The 10286-nt window shown below is 36.2% G+C and overlaps 2 protein-coding genes across 2 annotated transcripts in view; one reads left to right on the top strand and one right to left on the bottom strand.

Annotated features, from left to right (window-relative positions):
• Positions 1 to 203: 203 nt before the first annotated feature.
• On the bottom strand, positions 204 to 9711 carry LOC144966501 (uridine diphosphate glucose pyrophosphatase NUDT22-like). The gene is made up of 3 exons (XM_078903119.1): positions 9070 to 9711; positions 8180 to 8385; positions 204 to 5653 (listed from the first exon to the last, which is right to left on the bottom strand). Exons 1-3 carry the CDS (start codon positions 9583 to 9585, stop codon positions 5446 to 5448), a joined length of 930 nt encoding a protein of 309 aa, XP_078759245.1. The 5' UTR covers positions 9586 to 9711; the 3' UTR covers positions 204 to 5445.
• LOC144966508 (radial spoke head protein 9 homolog) overlaps positions 9238 to 10286 on the top strand; it is a 6811-nt gene continuing 5762 nt past the window's right edge. The window contains exon 1 of the mRNA XM_078903130.1: positions 9238 to 10093. Coding sequence (XP_078759256.1) covers positions 9867 to 10093 — 227 coding nt within the window. The 5' untranslated portion in view covers positions 9238 to 9866. The remainder of the gene's footprint in view (positions 10094 to 10286) is intronic.

The following is a 10286-nucleotide window of genomic DNA, read 5'->3' as shown; positions in this document are numbered from 1 at the left end:
ATATAGTCGGTGTTAGTGTTGAGTGAGTTAAAAGGAAGAAGACGAAAAAGACAGGTACTTAGAGTAAAATCAAGCCATAATCAAACACCATCCCATACCACACAGATAAACTTATCTTCAATTTTGAAGCTCCAGAAGTATGGATTGTAGTGGATTGGATGGGATTAAACTTTTGAAAATGTTAAAAGTCAAACAACATCATATAGAATTCTCCTTTTATTTATTATTCCACATATCTTGCAAAAATAGATAATATCATTGATCATTCAATAAATATAATATAAAATTCTTAGATAAATTATACCGTATGTAAATAGTGAATCTATTTACTTTTATGAATATCATCCACAAAGTACATGTTTTGGAATCCCAAGAGATACAATAAGTTGTTATAATAAATAAATAAATCTGGGTGGGGATCCTGACCTCCCATAGCGGGCAGGGAGGTACATACTGTGTCTTCTATCCCCTTATATCTGTTTTCCAACATGCTTTCTGTCCTTATCTTGGAATGAGGTTACTTGGTTTTGTCCTGGCCCTGGTTGGAGTCCTGGCTGGGAGGGAAACAGTCAAATGCATAGTTATTGTTTTGGGAGATGATATTTTTTTCCTTGTAAATCATCTCTCTGTGTTATGTATTATTATATTTGTCATTTTTAATGTATAGTGTAAGCATTTGAGTGTGTTCCTCTTTGTTGGATTTTGTGCTTGTGTCCAGATGAGACTTATAGGTGATCTCAAACTAAGTACATTGGTGGTATGCTCTTGGAATTTACATCTGATCCCTATTTGTTCCCAGTTCCCCTTTGTCTTACTTTCTCTTGAGTGCTTTAATTGTAATTCTAGAACTTTTTACTATCCCATTTTCTTCCTTTTTACTGGCGCTGATATGACCTAAATGTGTTGCAAGCGCCGTAAATCCCTTAAAAACAAAAAAACAAAAAACAAATAAATAAATAAATATGTACATTCAGCAACAGAGAAGAAATGATTCTAATTCTAAAAGAAAAGGCTTCCAAAAGAAATAGCAGTGAATGGCAAACAATACATATGTTCAGCAAACGGAGTATTAGCAACTTGTATCAATAGTCTGGGAAGATATCGACATGAAATGTTTACCTGCCGCTGAGCTTATTTTTAATAATAATAAAAATGGCGATGATGTAATATGATATATGTAGTAATAGTAATAATGATAACAATAATAGCAATAAGTTGAAGATGATGATGATATAAGTTAAAATAATACATTATTCTCTTCCTTGATAACATTTTAATAAAGCCCTCATTAATATTTATGGCATTAAAATAAAATAAAATGGATAAAACTATATCATCATCCCCAATAAATAATCACCTTATATATATACACTCCAGCATGATTTCCTCAAACTCTTCAGGAAAAACAAAAAGGTTTTGAGGAAACCGTGCCTTGCCAAAGATGACTTGATGGAGGGGGGTAGTGTAACAGTAACACAGCGGTATGTGCTTTGTACCCGAAAGTGGCCCGAAGCAAGCCATCTCCATCTATCTCAATTTGTTGTGATGAGCTGTGGCTGACACCTGGGTTATTCCAGTCTCTCCTTGAGATAGTCCATAAGACAAAAATCTCCAAGTAAAGAAGAAAAAAGGGAATTTTATCATTTATTTATTTTATTGATATGTTGTGGGATATTAAATACATGACAGTTATCAGGGTTTGGTGTGTGTGTGGAGGGGGGGGGGGGGCTGTATCACAACATTCATTTATCGTCATAGCCAACAATGAGCAAATCATGGCACCTGGCATTGGAATTAGAATGAATGGCGAAGTAATAAGAATGAGCAGAGAGATGTCAGTTTTGCGAAACAGCGATAGACTCTTTGAGTGGCTGTGTGTGACTGCTCATAACTGTCAATGTCACAGTAAATCATCAGGGGCCAAAATCACTGGTTGCATTAAAAAAAAAAAAAAAAAACAATTTAATTAACCCTTTATTCTTTTTTTTCTTTTTACACTGGCTGGGTGAAATTAGTTTGAGGATACCGTGTTTGAGGTAAAAATTAGTCGAGGAAGGAAAGGAATGATAATAAAGAATAATACGGAAAAAATTTGGGACAATCGAATGAGTATGAGGAAACCATACTGGAGTGTAGGCCCCTATATAGCATCAATCAACAAATATCAACTGGACATTAAAAGCTGCTGAGCTAAAAATTTATGAGTGTCGATAAATCATAATGCCGTTAAATTTTAGATGGATATTTTAAATTGTTCTTTATTGGAAGACTGATGACTTTTTAAAAAATGTGAGCTTTAAATGTCAATGGATTTGTTCTTCTCAACTGTTGTACTACAACAGTTGAGAAGAACAAATCCATACTACAACTTGTAGTACATACAGTTCTATTTTTTTTTCCTTTAAAAAAATATTTGATTCAACCTGCAGAAATTTTGGAACAATCGTTTGAGAAACAATTTTTGTAGCTGTTACTGTTATTAAATCATTAAATAATATTGGTCCTTTTTTAGCAACACTTGCACTATTAAGAAAGACCCATGAGTTTTGGTTGTCATTTTTTTTTTTTGGGGGTAATACCGCAATTTTTGACACTTTTAGATCATGTCAGCACCACTAATTATAGAGTCTCAATTAAACAGTTAAAAGCACCCAAGGAATCCTGATTGCTCAGTTAGTAGAGCACTCACTTCACACAAAGGGACTGAGATCGATTCCGGGTGACGTGAAGACCATTCTATCCACCCAGCAGTGATTGGGTAACTGGGTCTGTTAGATCTGGCACAAAATACTTTGCGATAAATTAGCATCCTATCCAAAGGGTAGAAAGCTACTGCTATCATCTGTTTTACACTATCGAAGCTGGGATTAGCTCCGACTCTATGGGCCTAATAACCACCCAAGAAAAGTAAGATAAAAGGGACTGGTTGAAATAGTATAGGGATCAGATTTAGATTTCAAAAGCATACTATCAGTACTATCAGTTTAGTTTGAGATCACCTAAAATTCTTATCCAAACACAAGATCCCACTCAATTGTTCCTCTTAGTAGGATCTTGTGTTTGGATACACTCAATTGTTCTCCTGAGAAGGATCATCACGTTGCCGTCATACAGGAGCTTGTGCGCTGCCATGACCCTGAAGGTGATGCCAGCCTAGATCCAATCCTGCTGGAACAGCTGAAGATGAGTAGCCAGAAGAATGATCCAAACCGGCGTCAAGACAAGGTTCTTCCTTCTCCTGGACCCACACCTCCAACTCAATGAAAATGAAAAATAGGAAAAGATACCATGCTGGCTCGGTCGTCGCCCAGTACAAAAAGGACCGCGTGTCAAACGTAGAAAGTCTGATTGACATGACAAATGAGCTAGACTCCAACGTTGAAAACAGTCTCACTATAGGCACTAGCATTAAAATACTTTCCCTGAATATAGAAGGAATATCAATGGCGAAGTGTGAATACCTATCACATGTACTCAAAAAGTATGATGTTGACATTGTGCTCCTCCAGGAAACTCATCTCGATGACACTGCCCCTTCCTCACGATACAACACTCAGGGATATCACGTAATAAACAAACAACACCACAGGTAATATGGCATCATCACTTGTGCCAGAGCAGCAGCCCAAGTCACTGACCTGGGAGGCAGCACAGAAATCAACGGCACACAAAGATTCACTATTTAATTTGGTGACACTGAAATTACTAATCTATACAAACCACCAAATCTTAACTGGGCCTCTTACCCTAAAGACAAAATAAATCATCCATCCATAATCATGGGAGACTTCAACAGCCACCATTCCGAATGGGGTTACAACAAAAATGACACTCCAGGGAATGAGATCTCACAATGGGCAAACCTTAATGACCTAACACACATTTACAACCCCAAAGACAAAGGAACTCTAAGATCGGCCCGTTGGTGCAAAGACTATACCCCAGACCTCGTTTTGTAACAAAGGACCCAAATAGAAATTCGCTGAAGTCAACTAGAGAAATCCTGGGAGATTTTCCTTACAGCCAACATCGCCCAGTCCTTGTTAGAACTGGAATCCAAATCCCAATCATGAACACCCTGCCCATACCACGGTGGAATTTCCGAAAAGCAAATTGGAAAGCTTTCGCTGATGAAATTGACAAAACCTGCAAAAGGATCCCCCCCAAAAACTGAGAATATAGGGAGATTTAACAAACTTGTCCTAACCTCCGCAAAGAAGAACATACCCAGGGGTTTTAGAAAACAATACATCCCATGCTGGAATGAACGAAGCAAAGAATTGCTGAAAAAATATGAGGAGGCACACGATGAACAGGTTGGAGAAGAACTACTAAACACACTACATGAAAGCCGAAAAGAGAGATGGGTAGAAACTGTTGAAAACTTTGACCTCAGTCACTCCAGCCGCCATGCATGGCAAACCCTCAAAAAGCTAAACCCTGAAGCTCATCAAACAAAATCAGCACCCCAGATTGCCGCTGACAAAATTGTCTAAGAAATTAAACAACGGGGACAACACATCCCAAATCATCAACTTGAAAAAGAATTAAGAAAAGAATATCAAAAGACCCTGAAAACTTTGCCTGACAATAGAATGTTTTTAAGTGTCCCAATAATGATTAATGAAATGCAAGGAGCTATAAAGAAAATTTAAAAAATGGCAAAGCTGCTGGCATTGATGGAATATACCCCGACATGATTACTAACTTTGGACCAGAAACAATAGACTGGCTGGCAAATACTATGACAGACATCATGGAAAAGGGCACATATCCACAAATTTGGAAACATGCCAAAGTAATCGCCATATTAAAACCAGGCAAACCAATGACTGAACCATCAAGCTATAGACCAATATCTCTACTTTGTTTGCTTATACAAGTTCCTGGAAAGAATTGTATTAGAGCGAATCACCCCATTTTCGCCGCCAGAGAGGGTCAAGAAACAAACAAATAAAAATAGAATTAGGTATCTAAAGCTACTCTATTGGCAAATAAGTGGAGCGGTTTTTTTTAAATATCAATGGAAACAAACTTTTCAGAAGTTGACTTTTACTTGTTCCGTTTCAACACTGAATCATTAACAACAACACACAAACACCACGGTTGTGGTATCCATAGATATCTCTGTAGTCTTTTGACGTATTATTTATGTTTGCTTTCTCTCCTCCTGGGGGTTTTTGATTGTTTTTAAGTGTTTTACAGTGTTTTACCAAAAGCACCATTTTGTTTATAAAAACAGAATGACTAGAGAGCTCACAAATTTTACCTTCAACACAAAAGAGTGTTGGGAGTACAAATAGGGAAAAATTGTAGTTTTTCCTATTTGCAGTTGAAGTCATATGACAAATAATAACTTCGATATTAATTTAATATGTCTTTGATAAGATATTCACCAGTCCCAATTTTATACCTACGGTATCTGGTATTAATATTATGGATAACTCATCCTTGATGTAAGCCATGTGCCATTTGGTACAGTATTATGCAACCTTTAGCAGATGGAGCTAAGCTGTTCCAAAGACCGGTGTTGTTGCTTTGAATATTTCCAATTTCATCTAATGGGAAAAACTTGATATTTGTTGATTCATCTGCCTCAAGTTGACTTCCTTTGTGATAATTTGTGTGGACGTTTGCACTGGTGAGTGAGCATCTGAGGGAAAAAATGAAATGTATATATCTTCCTTTTTGTTAATCTAATTGTTTTAAATGGATGAAGACAAATAAATGACAATGTACTGTTGACATCAATGAAAGAGCTGAAGATATTTTGCATATTGATGTTGATTTGATCAGAAATTGCTTTAATTGACCTAAATATTTTATATATAATGATAATCAGCAAACATGATATCCCCTAAATGAGACCAACTATGGCCTATGAAACTGTCAAAGTAAAGGGAAAAACAATTCAATATTGATCACAATATCTAAAGCTGCGGAAATCCATCAATGCAATTATGTTGAAATAACAAGAAACACCTAATTCTGATGATGAAGATGAAGAAATTAACCTACCAACAGAGTTTGTGTCAAGCAAATCAGAAATGGCAGCAGTAGATACCGTGCATAGCTTTGCCCAATAACATCACTTACTTACTCCTCTTTGGTTTTTCATAAAATAAACACATACACCAGTGACTTCTGTCTTCTGCCAGCTTCCGAACCTCACCCCCATATAAAATAACTGATAACACATTACTCTTAAATATGCGCTTCTTTGTTTTTGTTGAAATTTTCATTGCATTCCAAAGTTTGTTTAGGATACCAAAAGTTTTACGGGGTTTTTTTAACCTTTCATTTATTTCCTTTACTGAGTCCCCATATTCCGACATTTTAGCTCCAAGATAGCAAATTTCGACCACGTTTTCTATTTCATCTCCCAATAGTTTGATGGGGATTTTAAAAATTTGCTTTTATTCTCATTGTTTTTGTTTAGGCTATGTTTATATTTAAGCCTATTTTCAGGGCTTTGCAGGCGATCTGATGTTTTTGTTTCCATGTCCTGAAATTTTTGTGAAAAGAGAACAATGTCATCTGCGAAATCCAGATCTGCCAACATGTTTGAAAAAGTCCATCTGATTCTTGTTTTGGTCCCATTCATCGATTCTATCATCACCCAATCGAGTGCAAATAGGAAGAGAAATGGGGATAACACACAGCCTTGTTTTACACCAGTCTCTATTTGAAAGTTTTCTGAGATTACTTTTGCCTTGAAGTCAGTATTTATAGCAGTTTTATTCCAACTTGAAATGTGTCAATGATTAAAAACAAACACACTGTAAATTATGATTTACGTCAAAATTATCCTTTTCTATTAATGACGTTATAGCTCAGCTACCAAAGGGCGCACAATGTTAAAATTTTTATCAATCAATACTTAAATAAAATCTGCATCTATGGCAAAAAATCGTTTGATGAAATCTTACATAGCTTTGGAGCTATTCAATCTGAAATGCATCAATAATCATAAAATAAAAAACCACTGTATATTTCACTCATCTATTACTGAGTAATGAGTGTCCCAAGATGTTATATTATACAACAGAGAGTGAGAAGGAATTTTAGAAAAATTGAAATCATATAGGGAATGAGATTAGCGGAAGAGTAGCGTCTCTTGATTGGACATCACCGTGGAGAAGTTATTTGTAAACAAACCAACTACAAGCCAAGCGCTTCAAATACAAAATTTATTATTCATATTTCTGTACAAAAATGGCTTGTAGTTGGTTTGTTTACAAATAACTTCTCCACCGGAGACGTCCAATCAAGGGACACTACTCTCCCGCTAATCTCACTCCCTATATATATATATAGAGTGCAAACTCCATATAACGACATCGTCGGGACCGGGAAAACGTGTCGTTATAGAGGGATGTCGTTACAGAGAGGTTCCTATGTGTGTATATCAGGAGGTGTTTTGGGTCTTGTGTAGTGAATGTATACTTTTTCATTTTCCCTCTGTAGTTTATCCGGGCTTGGGACCGGCAATGAATGGAGAGTGGACAAAGGATTTATAAACAGTCCAGTGTTGACCTGTCACAGGCATTCATTGGGTGAAAGGCGAGCCTTCTGATTGGCTGCGGTGTTGTACAAATGTGACTATTGATTGGCTGAAAAAGAAGCGTTTTCATTGGCTACAATAAGAACTAGCTCTGGGCTTATTACGAGTAGACAATATACATAGAATGGAAGATACCACTTGTAATAGTTACGAACAATTTCATGGTAGACAAACACCTTCAAGGTTTGTCGGACCAGAAATGTCGTTATACAGGGGTTTTGCTGAAATGTACGTCGCTATAGAGGGGTTTTTATTACTAATCATATATAGTAAAATAAAATGGGACCTGAGTACCATGTCGTTATACAGGGAATGTCGCTATAACGGATGTCGTTACATCGGGGTTGCACTGTAATCAGAGACAGTGATATGCTGATTGTAGGTTTCTCCTCGCCTGTGGCTTTCGGTTTTTTGGGTTGCTTTTTTTTTTGTTTTGTTGCTTTTTTTATCTATATTTTATTATTTTCTTTTTGTCTGATTTTAAAAAGATAAGAAAAAATATATCTTAATGTTTCTACTTGGAATCTGATATAAAGCAGAATGGATATATCAAGGACTTGGTCCAAATTTGGCAATCATTTCTGTATAAATTTCCCACTTCATTGATTATCTTACTTGATTAAAAACTCCATGCTGGGCCTTCCTCCGCTTGTTGTATTTCTGGCAGTCCCCATGTATAAAGGCCTTTCTAATTCTGAGAGTGGAATGTTGACTTCATCTGTTATTTCTTGAAGGATTGAGTTAAATATCTCTGTACAAACTTGCTCTCCTGTCATCACTGAGACATCAATGTCCCCAAGAGGTAAATCACCAATAATATTCTGAGAAATATAAAGAAATCGTATTACTGAGGCTGGGGCAAATCATATGAGGGATTAAATGTACAACATTATTAAATTATTTATACGATACACGACAGTATGCTAAGTATGTGAAAAGGAAACAAAACAATTTTACTTATATATCAAATTATAGCTGCAGAAAAAAGGTTTTCATATTTCATCTTTGTCCCGTGAACAGCTTGATCTAGAGAGACAGTACTTACATAATTGTAGACTAAAAACATTCATTAAAAATTAAATAGCTTTCAGTAATAAAAAGAAAATATACCCTATTGCATCATGAGAAAAAATGCACTCTGTTGATTGATGAAATGTGCACTATCATTGTGTAATGGTTTTTAATGACATGGTGACAAAGTTTTGACAAAATGACTTTAATTAGTAAATGTTTTTATACCCAGTCGTGATGGGAATTACTACATTGAGTCTCACATGATGCAAATATTGCTTAGTGAAGTCTAAATGACAATATAGGTACTTAAATGGATTGGAAACTTCCAACTCAATTTACGAAAACAGATAATGTGGAAGTTTCGGTTTTCACGTGATTTCACGTGAGAATTATTTCCAAGACAACAACTTGATCAAGAATCAACAAAGACAAGAGCAAACATAGAACAGGGCATTTCCAACCTTGGCCTTCAACATTTAGGAAAAAAATACCTTTGGTTCAGCATGTCCACCTGGTACATCCCAAGTGTCTGGAGCCTCCGCACAATGGAAATTTCTTTTCAAAAGAACCATATAATTGTCACTGAGTATTAAAAAGCATCCAACTCCAAGTGCATCAGAAAGAAATGCCTGAGAATTATTGTGCAATCGATTTCCTAGTAACTGAAGTTCTTTGATATTTTGTGCCCAGTTTGTCCCCAGGTATGTTTTGTAGTCAGTCACTCCTACATTAAATTCAACCTCATCATTGTGTACAGTGGAATCAAAGATAGAGTGAAGTCGAAATTTGGTCCCATTGTATAACTTGGGATTTTCTAAAACTCTTCTCTCCCAAACAGTTTTAATTTGATCGTCGGAAAAGGAACAATCGTGTGGAAATTTTGACCGATTGAATTGTGGTGAGATGTTGACTCGAACGCAGTCTTGAGATTTCAAGTTACTTATACCAACCGAATGTAACACTTGAATGTCGCTGTCTATCACAAAATGTGTTTGGATACCGGTCATGACTTTTATTTGTCAAAGTTCTAGATTCCAATGTAAAAATCACAACACGTCACAAAATGAATCATTTTTACTTTCGTTTTCGTTTGTTTATTGTTGTTGACACAGGAAGTACCACTAGGGTACAGCATTTACCTCCAGAAACACTAGAGCTAGCGGAAGTCTGGGTCTGCGCTCGCGCATTGCTATGGTAACTACAAATAGCAACCCTCTGTGAGCGTGTATTGAACAGGATTTCCACTGTTGTTTCACTTCTCCGATTAAATTTGAACAATTCTTTCAAAATGGACAGTGAAGGGCTTCACCTTTATGTTGATTATGTTGGGAGCAGTGGTATTATCCTCAGCCCCGAACAAAAGGCAGCACTGCAAACCTCGCTCGTTATTTTACAGAGTGAAAACAAATTTAGCCGAGTTTACTTCTGGGGGAAAATCATGGGTGTCAAGGATGACTATTTCATCGCCCAGGGAGTTTACAAAGATGAATTTGCTGGAAGGAAAACATTCTACAGGTTTGTGGTTATTATATGAACATATTTTGTAAAAACAGAATTTGATACCAAGCGGTCATTGTGAATCAAAATTTCTCAGTATTGTGAACTCGAACTCATCCGTCTTCAGTCAGTTTCTACTTCTATCTAGAGTGGACTTCATTGTATAGAATTGCCATTAATTTTTAACTTTTGATAAATAAAGAGAACTTGA

Source organism: Berghia stephanieae, chromosome 1, assembly GCF_034508935.2.
Source record: "Berghia stephanieae isolate SIO BIC M18660-M18661 chromosome 1, UCSD_Bste_1.3, whole genome shotgun sequence".
In the NCBI taxonomy this organism is placed as follows: domain Eukaryota; kingdom Metazoa; phylum Mollusca; class Gastropoda; order Nudibranchia; family Aeolidiidae; genus Berghia; species Berghia stephanieae.
Note: the sequence above shows the minus strand (reverse complement) of the source record. Positions and strands in the feature narration are given on the sequence as shown.

What these genes read in the sequence shown, in the direction of transcription:
- LOC144966501 (XM_078903119.1), bottom strand. Translation starts at nt 9,585, where the DNA reads ATGACCGGTATCCAAACACATTTTGTGATAGACAGCGACATTCAAGTG. An exon ending in GTGGACATGCTGAACCAAAG is followed by an intron (nt 8,386 to 9,069) that starts GTATTTTTTTCC and finishes TATATTTCTCAG; the next exon opens with AATATTATTGGTGATTTACC. An exon ending in AGCATGGAGTTTTTAATCAA is followed by an intron (nt 5,654 to 8,179) that starts GTAAGATAATCA and finishes TTTTTCCCTCAG; the next exon opens with ATGCTCACTCACCAGTGCAA.